Consider the following 21,517-nt stretch of genomic DNA (forward strand, 5'->3'; position numbering starts at 1 on the left):
CCAGATTGGCCTTGAACTTAAAGATCTATCTGTCTATGTCCCCCTAGTGCTAGGATTAAAGGCATGTGCCACCATTGTCTGGCTACATTTTAACTTTAAAAAAAAAAGAAGAAGAGGTGGAAGAGGAAGAAATTTAACAAAGTACACACATGAAGAACTGAGTTTGGATTCTGAACATCCATGTAAAACATATGTGGCAGATGTCCTTAATCCCAGCTCTGGGGAAATTGATATAGAGGATCCTTAGAGCTTGCTGGCCATCCAGTATGGATGAAGTGCAAGGTCCAGATTCAGTGAGAGACCTTGTTTCAAAAAAAAAAAAATAAGGTAGAGAAGCAGTTGAGGAAGACAGTTTACATTGACTTCTGGCCTCCACATGCATGGGTGTGCCCAGCACACAGACACACAGACACAGACACAGACACAGACACACAGACACAGACACAGACACAGACACACACACACACACACACACACACACACACACACACACACACACACACAAAGTTGAAAAGAATACTCTCTCCAGATATACTAGATGCTAAAATATAGGGCAATGGTAGGAATGGTCACTCCCTGGACCCAAGACCATTAGTCCTCACAATTCAGAGCCAATCGCCTGCCCATGAGCACATATAGAATAATAGCGTGTCTGCCATTTACAAGCCTTTTGGCTTCAGCAGAGGACTTGCTTACTGTGCATCTCAGTTCTCATCAGCAAGTTGGAACCGGTATTCCCTTCCTCACAGAGTTTTTTTTTTATGAGACTGGATGGGATGAGGAGTCCTGAGTGCTGCACTTGGCAGGCATTAACATTGAGGTCACATGAAATGGGTCATTGGAGGGAGAACACAGGACACTGGGGTGTCTCCTGCCTCCTTCATTGCCAACCTGTCACCGCGAGCATCTGTTCTCCTGTGGAACTATTCTCCTTCTCCATCATTAGGAGGAGCCATTGTTGTAGAGAATAGCACACCAGGCTGAAAGGCACTTTAGAGACCAACTGGTTCCACAGGCGTGGGTGGGGTCGAGCTCTCCCTTTGGGGCCTCCCCTCCCACCATCATGGCCTTTCATGCAGCACAACCTCTTCCCTTAAATGGCTTCCTAAATTAGTTGTTTTTTTATTTCATTACTGTGACCAAATACCTGACAAGAAGCAGTTTAAGAGAGGAAGGGTCTACATCACCCTGCACCACAATCGGCAAGTGGAGAGCAATCAGAAAGCGGGGCCAGGCTATAAAGCGCCAACACCCACTTTGAGCGATCTACTTCTTCTAGAAAGGCCGCACCTCCTAAAGGTTCCACAGCCCTTCAATCCCTGAGTTAGGATTCAAGAGTTCAAATAGATGACCCTATAGGGACCGTCACATTAAAACTAAAATACTTTGCCTCTGCCAGACAGCTGTGGGGTGTGACCTTACATCCCTACCTGAAGCTCCACTGTGGTTAAATACCCACTTCCCAGATTTTACCCCTCAAAGACACAACCCTGGTACTTAAACTAAAGTAACAGGCAGGTAAGAAGAAAGCAAAATAAGTTAGGGTGATAAGCTCAGAGGAGGGCTTCTGAGAGAAACTAGATTGTCCTCTACCTGCTCAGGATTCTCCAGAGCACATCTTCATGCTTCTCACAGTGTGACCAAGATGCACTGCTAGGGGCCTCCCCAGGGAAGTGGTGACGGGAAGATCCCAATGCCTCAATCCCTCAATAAAGAGTCAAAGGGTGTTAGATGCCCAGAGTGTTCGATGAGGGTCACTGGGACCCAGTTCTTTTCTGTTTCCACTCCTTTAGTGTTCTTTCAGTGCCTAGGCACTGAGAGGGGCACATCCCTTTGATATGACTTCTGCCAGAACTCTCATCTCGCAGTCACCTGATGGGCCTGGTTGCTCTTGGTCAAGGTACAGAGTGCGTGTCTTGACGCTTCTGAGTCAAAACCATTGTAGCCCCTCTGCTCACCCAGGATAAAACAGACCTGTAAGAAGCCTTTTTTCTGAGGAAATAAATGTGGTGGTGAAGTGCCCAGGAATGAAGTGATAATTATGCAATAGGACTGGATAGCGGAGAGAAAAATGTGGAGCCTTAGATAAACACTGCTTTCACCGAAGGGTGCATTTCTGCAAGGATCTGTGCAATCAGGGATTTTTCTGCAGGATTCCTTCATGAGGAAATATGAAAATGAGGCATTCCTCAGCCACACTGGGTGGTATCAATGCTAAAGGGTGATGATGAAGGTGATGAGGAGGTTGCCAGCCATGGTGACGATAATGTTTCTTGAATGCTTTTCAATATTCTGTCATCATAAAAGGGCTTTGCAAAATGAGCTATTTATGACAGAAACTTATGTGAAGCAAGCCATCTTATAATCTCCATTTTGTAGAAGAGGAAACCAAGCTCAGGGACGACACTTCCTTGTTCAATGAAATGAACTTAGTCTATGAAGTGGCGCCATCACCCTAGGTGTATCCGAACCAGAGCAGTGCTGTGGGGCTGGTGCTCCTTCCTGGTACTTAGAAAATAATGCATAATGAATGCTGGTTATTATTTTATCATCATTATTAAGTAAATATCACATGATTTCATCTTACCTAAATAACAAATAAATAAATAAATATAGCCAGCTATTTTTGGTGCAGCTGGGGACGCCAGATTGGCACAGCCACCTCGTACTCTCTGGAGAGACATCTTCGGGCTTCTCAGGCATAGCCAGGCTTGCTTCACATATGTTATTATAAATTTAAAAAGTTGTTTGTGTAGGCAGACCTACTGAAATTCTGAGTTATTGTTTAAATCTGAAATGTCCCCCGCAGGCTCTCAAGACCCTGCCTCTGGTGCTGTTCTGATGGTTGTGGAGCCATTAGGAGGTGGGGCCTGGCTGGCATAAGTAGGTCACGCTGCAGGGAGGCTTTGAAGGTTATACGCTTCTCTGTTCCAGGCTGTTTCCTCTGCTTCCCGTCCTCTATGGTCTGAACAACCCTCCATCACCTGCTCCCACCTTGGTAGACAGTCATTCCCACCTCAGTGTCTTCTCTGCCAGAATGGACTGCAGCCTGAGAAATCCCAAGCCAAAACAAACGACTCCGGTTTAAGTTGTTTCTGTCAGGGGTTTTGGTTATAGTAATGAAAAATAACTGACATATTCTGTGTCCATGGAGAATTTGGGCTTTTAAAAATCTCTGAGGCTTTAACAGATAATATTTGGGAACTCGGGTGTTTTTTCTTCCATCAGACTATCATAGCTCAGAACGTTTCCCTCAGTGTGGTGGGCTTACAGCCATAAAGATGGCTAGAAGCCCACCGTGATCCTCCCTCCATACAAAGCTGCCGCTGGGAAGAGTGATATTTCCCTTTCCCTTTATGGGCTGTGAGGGGCCAGCCCTGTGGTGAATGTGAACAGAGTCAGGCCAACATTTAAGAAATAGACATTGGATGGAAAGTGTCAGGGGAGGTTCTGCCTTATTCACGGTCAGTTTTCTGCTAGATAGAAGCAAAAGGCTTAAAAGCCTAAAGACGATACAGCTACAGAATGGAAGAACTTGGGTCCCTCGAGCGTTGTGAGGAGGAGCAACTCTCAGTTCTCTGGAACCTTACTTCGATCAACCACTGATAGTTGTGTGAAATAGGTTGCTTGATTTCCCTAACACCTTCAAAGAAGCATGCTTTGTGTCTTGATGACATGTGTCATGGCATCCCCCAAGTGTATTAGCTGGTTTGAGCATTTATGCTATTTATTTGGTTGGGTCTGTTCTTTATCACAAACCTACCAATAGAATTCCTGAATCTGTCTGATGTTGAGACCAGTTCCAAAGAGTTGTTTCTAAAATACTTTTGGCTTTGTGGGTTCATGTGGAAGAGTGAAGTGCCTCTTTGTGGGGGATCCTGTGAAGTAGGTAGTGCTCAGTTGGCAAATTTTCTTCTAAATCCATCACTCTCTCACTCAGTGCACCCAGCAGCCTTGCTGTGGAGAGAGATGACTGGGTACTGGAAGCTTTGGGTGGTAAGATACGAGTCAACATTTATCAAGAAACTGGACAACCTACTTGCAGATAACAGAGTATAGGCCAAGCACTCTCTCATCCATTTGTGAGGTTGATACTTCTCACGACCAGTCCAGCATTATTGGGGATTCCTTACAGCCACAGTTGTCAACCTATAAGGAGTCTACTATCAGTAGGTAACTTCTAAATCCTAGGCTAGGAGGCTCTCAGAGATTATCAGGTTCAACACTCTCATCCTATAGATGAGGAGATCATTTATAAAGAGGATGTATGCCCAACGCCATAAAGGTTGTTAGGAACTACTCTGGTTTCCTAGACTCTATCAGATCTGGCTGTCCCCACTCCCTGTTCAATTTCTTAATTAACAGCTCAACAGGTAGAGTCACTTCTACCCCATAATGAGTTCATCTGAATTAAAATGAAGTCTTAAAATTATACATTTATTTGTATGTGTGTGTGTATGTGTGTGTGTGTGTGTGTGGTGTGGTGTGGTGTGTGTGTGCATGTGTGTGTGGTGTGTGTGTGCGTGTGTGTGTGGTGTGTGTATGTGTGTGTGTCTGTGTGGTGTGTGTGTGTGGTGTGGTGTGGTGTGTGTGTGCGTGTGTGTGTGGTGTGTGTGTGCGTGTGTGTGTGGTGTGTGTATGTGTGTGTGTCTGTGTGGTGTGTGTGTGCGTGTGTGATGTGTCTGTGGTGTGTGTATGTGTCTGTGTGTATGTGTGTATATGTGTGTGTATGTGTCTGTGTGTATGTGTGTGTGTCTGTGTGTGTGTGTGTCTGTGTGTGTGTGTCTGTGTGTGTGTCTGTGTGTGTATGTGTGTGTGTCTGTGTGTGTGTGTGTCTGTGTGTGTGTGTGTGTGTGTGTGTCTGTGTGTGTGTAGGTCAGAGGAAAATTTGTAGGAGTCAGTTCTCTCCTTCCACCATGTAGATTCCAGGGTGCCTTTACCCACTGAGCTATCTCACTGGACCTAAAATTAGATTTAAAATTACAAATATTTCACAATCATTTTGTCCTTTTCCTATTACCAGTTAAATCTCTGTACTTTTTAAGGACAGGGGCTAAACATCTATACATCACAGGACCTCAAGGGACTGCACAGAAGAAACAGCTGTTTCTATACTTTTCACAATTTTGCTCTACTATTGAAAAAATGCTCTACCATTGTTGTAAAGTTCAGAAAAGATCTCAAAAGCATTCTTCTTTTTCTACTCTACTCAAAAGTGACAAGTGTAAACAGATGTGACAAGGACAACAGTTTGCAGCATTGACTTTTTGATGGTCAATCTCTTAGGTCTGTGGAGTGATTAAAAATTATTTTTGGTGCCAACACTCAATTAAATTTCCCTTGTTAAGTCCTAATAATGTCACCTACTGGAGCAGAGACTGCCCCATTGGCTTGTTGGAAGGGTCTGTCAACTTTGGCTACAGACAACAGCATCATTAGAGATGATGGAAGAGAAAGAGGTAGATCTCGGTAAAGGGAGGTGAGTGTGTGAGGGAACCAAAAATAAAAGCAGACCATGCCAAGAAGCCAGGCTTAGGTTCCGTCTCTGTCTTGGCTGAGACTGAATTGGGTTTGTGGTAACAGTTGTGAAAACCTTTGCTCATTTAAAGGGAACTGTGCTCTGATTGAGTGCTCCCTACCCTGGTCACTGATATTTCTGAGGACCTACCATCTCCATGTGCCATCTCATTCCCCAACGGACCTCCAGTGATGCTGACATTAGATAGCCTCACAGAGGAGGATCAGGAAGTGGAGAGAGATTGTAAGCTCACTTAAGGACACAAACTTACAAAACACTGAATGAGATGTGGCTGTGGGCCCTAGATCAATTCTATCTTGTCATTCCTGTCAGTCCAGACCCCACCACTCTGACATCAGAGGCTCAGTTCCTCCTGTTCTCCCCATTCTGTCTCCATCAATCCGTTAAATGTTTACCATAACCTGTCCTACGTCCTTAAGCCACCTCTCCTCTGAACATCCCTCCTATGTTAACCCATGGCTTTAGCTTTTCCTGTGGATCTCCAAATCTGCCTCAAATCTGACCCAACTTTCAACAGACTCCTGTGCATAGACTAAAGCTTTTCTTTCTCTTATCATCTCCCTTCTTCTAGTCAGCTACCAACACTTGCAGGACTGGCCCAAAGCCCTCACCACCTTCTTCTATCTGACAGGAAAGAACTAACCACTATGAAAGCCCTTTCCCCAGCTTCAGCCACACCCCCAGGATCCAATCAACCTTCCCTGCAGTTGCCTTCTCATCTTTGCTGTCTATGATGAATTGTTTCTCATACTCTTGGTTTAGGGAAAGCCTTTGCCCCTCCTGCCTAGATTTTAAGGGTGGTCCTTTTGTTTTGGCATCTTTGTCACGTATACCCTTCAATCCCCTTTGTTCCATCGACTGCCCGCGTCATTCTATCCTTTCCACGGGCTGTGTGGATCTCAAGGTCACTTTTACACTTCTTGCCCACTGTCTCTGTGTTGTATCTCTGTATCCTACTTAGATAATTATTTTTCAGCGGGTCCCTCCTACTTCCAGTCCATCCAGCTCTGACCTATCCTTCCTACAGTTGTTAGGTTTACAGGTTTAAAAATCTATGTCTAATCAGACTTTCTTATGTAAAATTCTGTCATCGCTCCTACATTCCCAGCAAAGTGATGTAGGAGTTCTTAGCACATGATTTATGGCCCTGTGGGATTTGGCATCAGCCATCTGCCCCAAATTCATTGCTCCTCATTGACCTCCTGTCCCTGGATCTTTGCCTTTGAACCATATAAACCCACTTAGCTTCCCAAGCATAACTTCTTCGCTCTTCTGTGTTTTCATACACAAGTCCCTCTGCCAGGAATATTTTCCTCCCTCTTTTGGACAAACTTTAATTTCTCTTTTGAAATTAGCTTAAGGGTAGGGTTCCTTCAGCAAGTCTTTTGGGGTCTTCTATGAGAGTTCACTGCTCTCTGCTCTCTTCTGTCTTCCTCTCTGCCTCCAATAGAAACCCTCCCCACAATGAGTTACCGTGTGCTTGTAGACTAAGTTCTTGGGACAGATATGTCTCATTCATCTCTCTTTTAATGTCTCTTGGTTTGGGGGTAGGGGAAGCACAAGGCAGCCAGTAAATGCTGTTGAAGAAATGGATGCAGCCATCCCAAAGCCCTCTGACCCAGTTTCCTCTTCCTAGGACTCATGTCTGAATCCAGACTTCAGCCTAAGCTCTGGTTTCAGTGTCAGTAGTCACTTCCCTCCATGGGACACGTTACACTAGAATCACTGCCTCTCATGCTTGAGTGTGGGTTCAATGCCCTCTCAGTAATGTTTGTATATAAATCAAGAGATTTTTGCCAAGCCCATGTTAATCAATAGAGTTAGATTTACCTAATTTAAAATGCCCTTTGACAGAGGATATCATAGACACATAGGCTACCCAAATTCAATCCTAATATCTGAAGCCTCCTTCTCCATTGGCATCAAAACAGCACTGACTTTTTAAAAAGGTGCAGCCATGGCGGATGGCTTGGATCCCAACACAAGCCTGGAACAGATGGGACCCAGCGAACTTCTGATTGCTGCTGGTGGTTATGACTGGGTTCATTTCTGCCTCCCTTGAAGTCTGCTATGTTACAATATTGCTAGGATAAGAGTCATTCCTAACCAGTACATATAATTTCATATAGAGCAACCAGAAATAAAATAGGCTATAGAAAATGCCCTGGAATTAGAGCTAGAGGTTCTCGGTCCCATCCTCAACTCCACTGTGTGCTTAGCCGTGTGGCCTAGAGTACAGTTGCTCTGAGCTTTACCAACCTGTGAAGTATGACAATACTCACCCCTCTGGTCATCAAAGTGTTGTAGCCCCATTGCTTCTTTCCATGGATTTGGTGGTTTGTGTTGCCATTAACTTACATTTGATTTTCATAGTTGTGTGCATTGGTCTATGAGATTAAGACTCTAACCCAAGAAATGCATCGTCTTTTGGGACCATTTGTATCAGGAACTGCATTACCCACCGATATGCTCACATCCAAAGTCATTGGCCTCAACCCTGGAGATCAGCTAATTGCATCTAATGGGGAACCTAGAGAGTGTGGCAACGAGGTCAGGCAAAATCTTTTGATGAGAACTAAAGACCATTCTTTGAATTGTTACTCTTGGTTTTCTCAGTGACATCTGATGCTCCTAAAAGCCAGCTGGATGGATCCAGCTATGAGTGAGACAGATTTGGTTTCACAAGCAGTAAGCAGGCAGTGTTTGCTCTTGGCTTCCAGTGGAATTTCTCCACAGAGTCTCCCCATCATCCTGAACTGTAACTCACCACACTACTCCGATAGAAAAATAAGAACATTTAAAACGACCTATACATTAAGAACTAACTACCCATTTAATGCTCATACATGTTCTTCACTATCCATGGCTATTTAGCAGTTTAGGGAACAAACTGGTGTTGGTGCCTCAAAAACAGAGAAAATCCAGAAGCTGACAACAGCAGATGGTTTGACTCTAGCCTTAGCACCGTTGAGCCTGTACTGTGTTGGACTTATTTTCTTTCTTCCTGGCAAAATATATGTATATGTATATTTATATGTATATGTATATGGCATATGCATATGCATAGGTATAGATATATGTACATGTATATATATACGCAATGCAGCACCTGATTTAAATATATAATTACTATATATTTAATATTAAAAGGTTGCACCTTTTAAAAAGTCAGTGCTGTTTTGATTCCAATGGAGAAAGAGGCTTCAGATATTAGGATGAAATTTGGATAGCCTATGTGTCTATTATATCCTCTGTCAAAGGGCATTTTAAGTTCAGTAAATCTAGTTCTATTAAATATATACAAATATATTTAAATATATGTGTATATATATTTAAATCAGGTGCTGCATTGCTTTAACACACAAAGCTTGAACCTTGGATATCGAATCATTTACTCAACATTTTTTCCCAACCCACATTTCCAGAGGGCTCTAAAAACCATGCTCAGGTTGGCCCTGCAATGGCACTGTGGATCTTGGTTGCTCTTGAAGCCAAGGGATAAGCCTGGACTCAGAGGCCTGTGGAAGAGGGACATGCTGAGGATTCTCCAGCAGAAGAAAGCCTGAGTTTCCGTCTCACACTCCTTAGACCGATGCCAAGTTTGCTTTCTAGTAAGACTGAACGACTAGTTGAGACCCAAAATAAAAATATCCTTGGTGAATACTGCAGCTTCCACTTGATTCTCCCTGCAGAAAGCCCCTACACTGTCAACACCCATCCAGTGTGACCCGTATGGCTGCAGCCAGCACTGTAGAGCAACTGATGTGGAATGTCACCCTTAGAGCCACCAGCATCTCTGCTGGACATCATAGTCACCTCAGGAGTCTGCTCATAACCTCCAACTGCTGCCCATCACCTCCTGCTCCTTGTCTAGGTCACAAAACACTGTTTTATTTCACTTCCAAAATTCTCTAGGGCCAGTCTGCCTGTCCAGGGAAAGCACTGAACTATAGTTCTTACTGTCCTATTGAGTTAACTTAAGATGCACCTTTCAATATTTCACAATCTGAAAAAGAAGTAATTTTTGTCCTCCAGGTCGATATATTGAATTAACATAGCGAGACAAAATACATTGGCTTAGGTAAACACACACAATCTGGCATCACTGGCCCATGGCTTCTGTGATCACTATAATATTCTCTGGGTCTTTTCAATTTCTAATATTATATGACCCTAAAGAAATCTGCATCACCATAGTCTTAGCCAAATTGTAACTAGTAGATCTTTTCCCCTCAGACTGAGCAGTCTGGCATATTTGAGGTAACACAGCAGTGTCAAGAAGAACATTTGCTACGTTCAGTAACACAGTGCTCCCAGTACTGGGCCTGGGGATATGAAAGTTCCGGATGAGGATGGATGACCAGTGTTCAAGCATGCTTCCATTTCACCCAGAATAACCAGGGTTGTTTACACCTCCTTGTTTGCATGGAGCAAGCATCTTTGCCATCAATGGCCATAACTGTCTGTTGAAAGAAAAAGGACCCAGCCCTCCATGAGCCACAGTGCACAAGAGGTGGAACATTGACTTGAGCATTGGGTGGGGGAAGAAGTGGGAACTAAAGAAGTGGGTTCTGACTTTTTCCTAAAACACTTTTTTCTAAAACACTTTCAAACAAAATATTACCTGGAATGAACAACAACAACAACAACAACAACAACAACAACAACAACAACTACCCAGAAGCTCACGGTGAAGCAGGGGTGGGACTTCAGGACAGTGTTCTATTTCCTACTCTCCAAACTCCTGGGCCTGTGTGGAACCCCAGCCCTACACATTCTTTTCAAAGGACTAGATTAGGGAAATATGGGATATGAGAACAGGACTGTAGAAGAAGAGAGGTAGGGGCCAGAGAGATGGCTTAGTTAGCAGAAAGGCTTGCTTTACAAGTGTGGGGAACTAAGTTCTGATTCCCACAGTTCCTGTAAAAAAGCCAGACCTGTGGTAGCATGTTTATAATTTTGGAAATAGTGAGAAGAGAGGTGGACATAGGTAGATCCCTGGCACTTGCTTGCTGACCAACTCATCTAACCTACCTGGTAAAGTCCTAGGACAAGGAGAGACCCTGTCTCAAACTAAAGGTGAAAGGCATTTGAAGACAACATACAAAGTTGTCTTCTGACATCCCCCTGAAATATGTGTGTTGCACTTATATGTGCATGTATGTACAAACTTTCACATGTACTCACATGTATATACATTCATACAGAAAAATAAAAAGACAGTTCTCATCATGGTGCTTCTGGGTATTTTGATGTATAGACATGACACATCATGACTTGTAGGGTGTGCAACTGAGAAGAAGCCTTCCACTCCCTGTCCAAGGCAGATGAACTTACCAACCGATCTCCTCTCCCTCAGAGTCAAGCTTCATCCTTGTCTTCAAGTGGGCAAGACAGTGGGCAATGACTTCAAATTTTCTTCTTTGCATGACCCCCTCTTCTTTCCCACCCACCTCTTATGCCTACGCTATAGCCTCATCCTAGATCTTGGGTTGCAAGTCCAGTGCTTCTCTGCTTGGCCTCTAAGAAGAGGGGAGCTTGGGTGATTTTTTTTCCATTTTCTTACTAGGTAACTCATCACTTCTCCTGGAGACAAGCCCCTGGACCCACCTATGCACACCACGTCCATGAAGCCATACATCCCATAGCAGATCTGGAAGAGGAGGTCTTGGCGTTGCCATTTTGCTGAGGGACTGAAGGTCGACCAGATGAGCCAAGAGATACTGGCGATGAGGAAGAGAGAACCCAGGATGGCGGCTGCAATCTGAACCTTCTCGATGACTGTCAGGGATATGGCCTGCCACTGAGGAGGAGAGAGTAACAGATTAGCTGCTTGAGGGCCTGTCTCCCATTCCCACACTCTCACTTCTGCTCCAGCAGCTCACTGGCATAGAGCTTAAACCAGGGCTTCTCCACTTGTAGTACAATGGATGTCTTTGCAGTTTTGTATTGTGCTTTTGATGCAGAGGAAACCTGTACCATTTAAACTGATCAGACATCATTGTAAGGAGGGGGCTCTGGGCAGGCATAGTGGAGGAGGAGACCCTTATATTTGATTTTCTAAAACATAGAAATCAGAAGGTGAGAGGAAAAACAAAGAGCTAGTGTGGGTGTTGTTCCAAGGTGCCAGAATATTCCTTCTAGAGCAGCACAGTTGATTTCCTCACTAATAGGTGCTAAGAGGGCATAGGTCTTCCTTTGCTTTGTTTCTACCACACCACCTTAGACACCATTTTCTATACATGTTAGAGATCAACAATTTGACATAGAAGGAGAGGACACAGGATGTGGGAGTAAGAAAAAAAAGTTTTCAATATACTAACTGTATTTTAACTCCTTTTTTTTTAAAGGAAGAAAGACACCAGTGTACTTACAGCAGTACTGAGTTGGATGCTGGAGTGTGGGTGAGTTTGGGCTACGGAATTCTATGATTCTATGCTTCATCTATGGAGCAATGTCCTAAATTAGCCTTGAGTAGGATTTTAGTTTATGCTCATTGCACTCAGCAAATAAGGATTGAACATTTCCATGTGCCTGGCCACTCTTCTCGATGCTGGAACTAAAGCAATGGACAAAACTAGACAAGGCCCTTGCTCTGTGACACCCACAACCTCAGGACCACATAAGTCTAAGAATTTAAATATGCAATCCATCATGGATATGTGTATGTCCTTCCTGGAACATACCCAGGAATCACTGTGGTGTAAATACAGCGGAGTGGCAAAGTACATTCCACCGTCAGGGACCCCTCCCTCTGCGTCACTGGCCTCAGATGGGGTGGGCCAGAGGCCTCCACGGAATGGTAGGTATTGGAAAATATCTCAGTTTTAGTCCAGATATAGGGCATGGGCCTTAACTTTTAATTGTACTGATAGCATCCCATTACAGAGCATTAGCCCTTTAAATTTTCCAGTGCTTCCCCAGCCTAGGGTTACACAGAACAAAGGCATTTTCCATAGGTCCTATCATATAGACTTCTCTCATGTACAATAAATGCTTTTTCCAGGGCTAACCCTACACAGTCTAACAGAGAGTTTCTAACTGTAATTAGGTTGACACCAGTAAGCCCCAACTCCTCCTCCTCTTTATAATCCCAAAGACATAGAAGCAAAGAAAGGTCCTCTTTATCCTGACAATCTACCTTTCAGTCTGAAGCCATCTGATGTCCTCCCACCCCCCACTAAAGTAAGTGTGGTGAACAAAAGGGAAGATGAGGTGCTGTTGACAAGTGTTCCTTCTTGTCCCATGTGAGGTTCCATGGAAGGTAGCAGGGGGCACCACAAGGAGAGACTGAGAAGCAGAGAGCTCTGAGATCTGGCAGGAGGACTGGGAGTGGAGATGGGCATTGGTGGTGCAAAGCCCTGCTGCCAACAAATAACCGAATCACGAGAGTCTCATTCTATGTATTTAACTTTATTATACGTGCATTGGTGTGAAGGTGTCACATCCATTGGAACTGGAGTTATAGACAGCTGTGAGATGCTATGCGGGTGCTAGGAAGTTGAACCTGGATCCTTTGGAAGAGCAGACAGTGCTCTGTAACTATGAGCCATCTCTCCAGCCCTCAGAATCTCATTCTAAATGAGGTTCTGATTCCCAGATCATAAGACTTTCTCCATGTGAACTCCAGTTCTGCAGCATCAGGAAGTAAAAGGCAATGGATGAAGTGCAAGGAGGAGATGTTCTTCTATACACCAAATAAGGCATCAGAGGACTCAATTTTGGTTGAGCCGTGTCCCCAAACTTGTTGAGTATGTGCAAGAAGTCATCATAAATCATGATGAAGGTCAATTTCCCATCCTTTAAAGATGGAACTAATCGGTTCTTGTGGGTGTTAAACGTGAAGTCAGGGTATGAGGCCATTCTTCACTATGTTTCAGTAAAGACACATATAAACTTGTCAAGGCAGGGGTGAACATACATGTGTATGTGTGCCTGTATTATGTATCATTATGTGTAGGGTAGGTGCTTGGACTCGGGAACCATGGTTCTTGTTGCAGACAGCAACCTGCTTTGCTACTTCATAGCTGTACACCCTCCAACAAGTCCACGAATCACTCTCGGCCTCCATTGTCTAAACCTGTGCATTGAATAATAATAGTACTCCATTGAGTTGTTTCCAGGGTTCAAATGATACTACACATGAACTAATACTTAATGAGCAGTAATTAAATGTTCATTAATATATCATAGTTTTCTCTCACCTAAGGGGAATGCATTCTAAGGCCCCCCAGTAGATACCTGAAGCCTCAGACAGTAGTAGACCAAGTACTCTGATGACTCATGCCAGGTAATCTGCAAGCCAAGGTGATTACTCAGTAACTAATGGGTAAATAGCATATATGGTTTGGATGGATGGACAAAGGGATGACTCATGTCCTGGGAAGGATGGAGAGGAAGGCATGCAATTATAAGTTATTAATTCTTTCTGGAGTTTCTTTTTTAATGTTTTTGGGGAACAGGCACCCATAGTTAACTAAAACCACAGGAAGCTAATATTAATGAAATTGCTGTTCAGAGCTACTACAGACAAAGAGGGAAGCAGGCAATGGGGCTTCAAGATCCACAAGGCTATGAGTCCTTTCTCAGTATTTATTCTAGATGCAAACCTTGCTTTGAGAAGGTCACTAATACTATGTTCCAAAATGAACACTTTCTTACATCTTTGCCTGGGACACAAACCAGGAGGTGAGAGAGCCAACATATATGGGAAGGTAACTCCTTGCTCTGATGGCTAAACTCTATCCATTGCTATGTTGACTTTTAGACAGCCCTGCCAGCCCTAACTTCCACAGATAGTCCAGCTGGGCATTTTGCATAGAGGGTCGGCACTGTGGCAGAGCAGACAGTTGTATGACACTTGACTAGGCCAGAGGAGTCCAGGACACACACTTGGAACAATTTAGGACACAACCATACAGCACAGTTTTAAGTCCAAACTACTTCTATATAGAAAAATGAATTGGCATTTACTCAGCACACACCATTGAGTTTCCAGGACCAACAGAATCAGAGAGGTCCCCAGTGCCTAGAAACTCATAATTGAAGTCAGGGTAGTAACTTGGAAATAGATTAACAGACTCATGGTGCTGGCACTGCCATTTGCTTACCTGACGTAGACTTAAAATAACCTTTTCTTTACGCCAAGGAAAAAAGCTTTACTTGAATGATTTTTTCATTATATGAGTCAAAGGTGGAACCAAGATGGGGGTGTCTTAGAGTGAGTTCATAGATTGTGGATCTGACCTTTCCTGGGGCCTGAGTCAGCTGTAAAGAAAGGGGTGGGTCAATGCGCTCAGACCTCCGCTGCACCCTGAGGACTTGGAATCAGCTGTTGCTCAGCGCTGCTATTTTAAGACATCTCCGGATCTGAGGCGAAAGGCTGAAGATGGAGACAGCAGTCGGGAGAGGCTTTCCATCAATAGGCTGAGATGCCTGGGAATCTGATGCCTCCCTCCCACCCCCAATTCCTGAGGCTACCCCATGGAGAATGCTACAGGACAATTCTACATGTTTTCAGATGTTCAAAGTTGATTCTTTGCCACACTCATGGAAGAGGGAAACTGTCAGGCATTTGTTGTCTCCATCCTCACACTGTCTTGCTGGCTAATTGATTACATGACTGCTTACTTGATTGAGGATGTGTATGTGAAGGTATTTTCAGAAACAGAGTGTCTCTCTCTCTGTCTGTCTCTCTCTCCCTCTCTTTCTTTCTCTCTCTCTCTCTTTCTCTCTCTCTCTCCTCCCCCCCACCTTTCTCTCTCTCTCTCTGTGAGTGTGTGCTTGTGTATGTGTGTATACGTACACGCCACTCTTACTAGTAAACTGCTTGATTTGGCTGATTGACATAGGACTTGCCAGCAATTGAGGGGAAGATAGCTATGTCAACAGAGGAGGAGAGGAGAAAGAGCCCTGAGTTCTGTCAATCTGACTGACAGATCTCTAATTCTGGCCCTGTAGTCCCTTACCTCCCATAGTACCTCTGTTGCTCTGTCATCATGACTTCTTCATTGTTGTACACCCCCTCCTTCATTTTCTTTGCCTCTTTGTTGTTTCTTCTCCATTCCTTCCCACTCTGTCCCTTGTCACAGGAAGTGTTGTCAGTGGGCCAGCAGGAGTATCCTGCTTGTTAGCAATGCAAGCTCTAGGACCCTGCTCTAGATCAGTGAATTGCATTCTACTTATTAGGACTCCCTGGGTAAACCATATCATATTAAAGTCTGAAAACACCACTGAGCCATCTGGTCTACCCAGTTGCTTTTCAAGCTCTTGGTTTAAACTCAAGCTTCACTTTTCCACCATCTCTTCCCAATTGCCTGTTCTCTTTCTCTTTGCTTTTCTCTTTTCTTCTCTCCTTCCCCTCTCCCTTCTTGTCTTTCTGTCCGTCCTTTTTCCCCATCTCCTATTCCTTCTTTCTTCCTTCCCTCTTTTCATTAACCCCATATGTTTTCTTATTCTGTCTCTTCCATCTATCTCCCATGACCTTTCCTCTCATATGTCGTGTATTTCTCTCTTTGCACAACCCTTCCCCTTCTTGACTAGACTTAAGAGAAAAAAATATATTTCACTACCTTCCAACAGTGTGGCACCTAGTCACCAAGCTGCCCTGAGTCTGAGGTTGGTAATTCCCCTACCATAAAGTAGGTAATGAGGGAAGCCCAAGCTAGGAAGCCCTGGATTTACCTGTAGAGGATTCTTTGTGCTTATGGCGATGACATGGTACTTATAGTAGCACAGCTCACAACTCCAGCAGCCCCTCTCACTGATCCATTTGATGAGACATGGCTGGTGTGTGCATTTGACTGAACCATCACAGCGGCATGGGCTTAGCAGCTCTCCCTGTGGAGAAGAAAAAGAGACACTGTGGTAAGACTGGAGCCTCAGTCCAGCAGGTGATAGATAGGTAGATGGATACTGGGACCCTGGTCTGAGCCACTCTGATAGCCCAGATAAGGCCACTCCATCCAAGCCACAAGCTTTGTCTGGGGGCTTTGTCTGAATGACTCCAGCACTCCTACCATAGAATCCAAGCAAATTTAGGTAGCTAAATTACCAGTTCTGAGGCCTTCCTCCTACCTGGTAAGACACGAAACTACAAGTCTTGAACTGCCTAAGACCTAGGATGTCCATGGAAGCTTTCTGTAGTCCAACGGTGGGTGGTAGGCTCCATGAGATTCTCTTTAGAAATGCAACCAAATTTAAATACCCACAGGGCTAGAGAGGTCACAGAAGTGATAGAAATCTGCTGGTGGAGACAGGAGTCAGACCAAATGCAGGACGTCCACTACCATCTCCAGCTAACCACAGGTGAGGCAATACAACATGATTTGTAGTTTTGGTACTGCTGGTGACACAGTACCAAACACAGGGTTCCACACAGACTATCCCCAGTCCTACTGGGATTCTTTCCTCTAAACTTCTGAGTAATCTGATTGTAGCAGTTTTAAATGTGGCATGTAAATTGTCACGTGGCTCACTTTGAGACTAGTGATGCCTAGAAGCCATAGGCCTACTCTGAACTTTTTTATCCTTCTGCAGGCCAGACCATGAAGATACTGGTCTTCTCAGTGGTTCTTTCCATGCTGGGTTCTTGAGCAGAAAAAAAATGTAGGTCAGACCTGAATCCTATGGGATCTTGGAATCTGGCCACTGCCCTTGCCAAAGGCCTGGGTTACCCCAGCCAATTTTGGGGCAAAGGACAAAAGACCAGCTTATGAACATTGGAAGCAGGAAAACAAACCATCAGACCAAGCTAGATGGTAAGGCTCTGAAGCCCTTTGTAACTGGATGGCAGAGTGTGGCTCATTCTCTAGAGCTCTCCATGAACATCAGAGAGCCATGATTGAAAACTTTGTCTCATGTCATCTGATATCGTGACCCCAAAGTGCCTCTGTGAACCTCACCACTTAGTCTCCCTGCTATCTCCCATTTTTATTTTGTTTTGAGACAAGGTTTCTCTGTGTAGTTCTGGCCATCCTTGAACTTACTCTGTAGACCAAGCTGGCCTTAAACTCAGAGGGATCCACTCTGCCCCCAGAGTGCTGGGATGAAAGAACATGTACCATCACTATCCAGCTTCTATCTCCCTCTCTTTTCTCTCTCTTTCGTCACTCTCTCCTTCCTAGTTCACTGTCCACTCTCTTGGCTCACTAAATCCCCATTGGCTCAGCTCTTTAACTAACCTTCCTAGAGACCTTAACAGTTGGACTCTGCATCCCCTCTGGTCTTACTCATGGCTTCGTCCTTTGCTCTCTATGCTTCCACCCCAGATCACTTATTTTGGATTCAGTTCCTATCTTACTCAAAGGATCCATGCACAGCCCAATTTCTGAGCCCTGTGATGCTATGTTTGGAATTATGCCACTTGAGGCATTTCCCTGCTTGTTTGAATGTTTCATTACTTAGGAAACTAAACCTTGTTCTCAACCATGAATAAACAAGTCCAGGATCTTCTGGTCACTAAGTGTATCCATTTGCATATTTAGTCTTGCTCTTCATTGTGGACTATAGAACCAGCCTTCTCCTTCTATGATTTCTGAAAACATCAGTCCCTTTCATTTTAACTCCTATATGCAAAGTTGTAATCTTGGCTTATATGAAGTTCTTTGGTTCCCAGTCTACCCAAATGCTTAATTCTGTTCTTCAGATGGATCTAATGTCACATCCTGCAGAGAGTCACCCATGGCTTCTCCAGGTGGAGATCAGTGCATCAACTCAAAAGGACTTTATGCTGGATGAATGCAGCATCTCACTCTTAGAGAACTTAACACGTAACCAAGAGGATATATTCATGTACCTATCTGCCCTCCAAAGGACCCCTGGAAGGCAGGGGTGAAGTTCACATCTTTATATGCCTTTTCACCATTGCCAAGCTCTACAGTGGAAGGCAACCTTTTGTGTTTCAATAATAAAATGAAAAAACAAAGCCAGATGTCCTCCTAGATTCCAGCATTGCCCACCTTGTGAGAAGAAAAACAATATTTATCTTATTAATTCGGTATGTTTGCAGTACCTAGAACTGTGGCCCTTTCCAGACTTATTTTATGGCACTTTTCCATCTGTCTGCAGGTCATTACACTATGACTTCCCTCACAGGGAAGTATTTTATACACCTTTGCATCCCTAGCACCCAATGCAGTGCCTAGTACAGTTAGTCAATAATCACTTTAACAGCTAATCATAGACTTCTCTGTTTGATGAACAAGAGGTTTTATCTCTCTAGAACATAGACTGTCTTGGGTTCTATGATGCCTAGCAGGGAAGAGCAGACAGGAGTTGTACATGTTGCTGGCCACTCAGTGCAGCAAATTCTAACTCCTCATGGCTGTGGCTCTGAGTCAGAAATGGGAGGGGGTGAGTGTCGAGAGGTGCTGGGGGAGGGGTAAAGCCCTCATTATTCATGGCAGCATTTCCTAGGCTCATTAATTCTAACAGGATGAGCTAGGCTTGATTAATCGGGTTGTTAAACAGCCATGTCAAGTCGCTGATCAGGTAAAAGACATCACTTCCGGTCGCTGGCAATGAAACCAAGTGACAGCAGTCTGCATCCTTGTTTCTCAAACAGCAGCAAGGAGAAAAGGCAAGAAAGAGCTACTGGCTGAAAACAGCCCTTAACAGGATGTGGGCTCTCCTTCTTGGCTCTGGATGGGAACTATTAGCTCTCACTAGAGCCCTTTGAGAGTCACATACCTACCTACAGAGGGAGTATGCTTGGCCATGCCTGATCCAAGTACCAACAGGCCAGAGCTGTGGTGCTTCTGAAGCCATTTGTTAATTCCCTAACACCCACACTGGACAACCAAAAAGGCAGCCTGGGAACTCACTATTAGCATTACAAATATTAGTAGACAAGGTATTAAAACTCCTTTAAAAATGTATATCTAGTGAAAAATACTAGATTTTTAAAAAATCCATAAAGAAGCACTTTTAAACTTAGCATTAGTACAAGTGCTATACCGATTGCCTAGGATATTCCTCAGTCTCTATATACCTCAGTCCTTTTACTGGTTAAGGTAAAATGCTAGCTTATCCTGGATCCTTCACCATCTTCTCATTATACCAATGTGTCTTCAAGAACAATAGAATAGAAATAACTAGTAGCAAAAAAATGGATCATGTTAAATTTAATGAAGATGTTCTTCACAGTAAACTCCTTAAAGCTAAAATAAGGAGGTTTGCACGGTGGGCAGGGCTGAAGATACTTCTCAGTTTAGCTGTTAAAGTGCTTGGTGCATAAGTGTGAGGAGTTGAAGCTTAGTCCTCAACATTCACACAAAAAAGCTTGGGCATAGTGGTGCTGAAATATCAGAGCTAGGGAGGCAGGGACAGGAGGATTCTCAAGGTTCACTGGTTAGCCAGCCTCACTTAAAAATGACAATCTCCATTTGGTCTCGCTGAGAGACTTGGTCTCAAAAGGTAAGGTGGATGGCTACTGAGACTGACCTTTGGCTCCATATACATGTGTATACATGTGCACATACAGTTCCTCTACATGCAAACACACACACACACACACACACACACACACACACACAGGCGCACATGCAATCAAACACTTGTATGCACATATCTATACATGCACAAGTTTAAATGGTATCATATGGAAACTGAGGGGATATCCTTCCCCCAGGCTCCCAGTATAAAGACCCCTAATACAAAGAGAAGATGTGATGTAGAGTCCATGTCATAGAACCAGTCAATGATGTGAGAAAAAGGAGAAATCAGGGCTTTCTGACCAGTATCAGTCCCTAAGCCTGACCACACTGATGCCTGTGCTGTGCATCTCCTCCTGTCTCCTTCCCTGGAGGAGGGAGGACTATTTCCAGTCCACCTCAGGCCCCTCAGCCAAATCTCCCATGACGGCCAGCTGCAGCCCTGTCTCCTCTCCGTGCTTCATTACACACAGTCTGGTACTACATCATTTTCATATCCTCCGAGATTTACACTGCTCACTATACCCCATTAACTAGGCAAACCAGTGATGCCCAGGAAAAAGTGTGGTCTAAACTACCCAGGCCCAGGGTGCTGGGAAAGCCCAGCTCCTGAGGCCCCTTAGGTGTAGATTATAATAAATTAATCTGCAGAGTGCAGCAAATGCCAGAGATCCAAGGGGGCTCACTAAATGCCAAGGGACCAGAGACTTCCTCGGTGACCTCAGGGCTTTGGAACAAGGAAGAAACAGGGATCTCCTCTAATTCTCTGACTTTCAAGGGAGAGAGTCTGTGAGAGTGGCTAAGAGCACGTATTTTAGAATTCAAGCACTTTGGTTTTGAATGTCTCTTCAGCCATTACTAGCTAAGCAAATGGAGGCAGGCCCCTAACCTCTGGGATATTGTTTCCTTACCTTCCATGTACAGATAAACTCTTACCTCCCTAAAAGAAAGATGAAATGAGATGAAGCATACAAAGTGTTTGACAGTCCCCAGTACCAGTAAGCCCTCTTGCCAAATTACAGTTTTAACTCACATTTCTTTAAGCCTTCATTTTTCTTATTACAATTCCCTTTTCCTACTGTCATGCTAAGATAAGTCAAAAAGGTAATAAAGAAGCAAGAGGCTTAAAAAATAGTTAACTGGGTCACAGAGCGAGGTTAAGATTAAAGGGCATTCTACAAGGATCTGTTGTTCTGGGAGAGTACACAGTATTCTAGATTCCCAGTCCAGAAATGTCCTTGTGTTACTACAGGACACTGTGAGTGTTTGGGAAACCTTTACCTTAGAGATGCTAGATAAGAGAAGAACATGGGTCTCTTGGGTTGAAATCATGCTATAGGCACAAGGTAATTTTCTAGCTGTGGCTGTGACTAACCTGGTGGGAGGGACCAAGAAGAGGATGAAGAGTCTTCTCCCAATGAGGCCGTTGGTAGCTACAGTTATCTCTCCATTCACAGAATTTTTTTCTTGTTTATTTTTTAGCTTGTTTCATTTTTTTCTTTTTTTTTTTTTTTCGGAGCTGGGGACCGAACCCAGGGCCTTGTGC

General features: G+C 44.1%; 1 protein-coding gene across 1 annotated transcript in view; it reads right to left on the reverse strand.

Annotated features, from left to right (window-relative positions):
* Positions 1 to 21,517, reverse strand: part of Marchf4 (membrane associated ring-CH-type finger 4) — a 117,151-nt gene that overhangs the window by 9,982 nt on the left and 85,652 nt on the right. Inside the window, 2 exon segments of the mRNA NM_001427784.2 lie at positions 11,150 to 11,342; positions 16,223 to 16,378. Coding sequence (NP_001414713.1) covers positions 11,150 to 11,342; positions 16,223 to 16,378 — 349 coding nt within the window.

This window comes from Rattus norvegicus, chromosome 9, assembly GCF_021556685.1.
Source record: "Rattus norvegicus strain SHRSP/BbbUtx chromosome 9, alternate assembly SHRSP_T2T, whole genome shotgun sequence".
In the NCBI taxonomy this organism is placed as follows: Eukaryota; Metazoa; Chordata; class Mammalia; order Rodentia; family Muridae; genus Rattus; species Rattus norvegicus.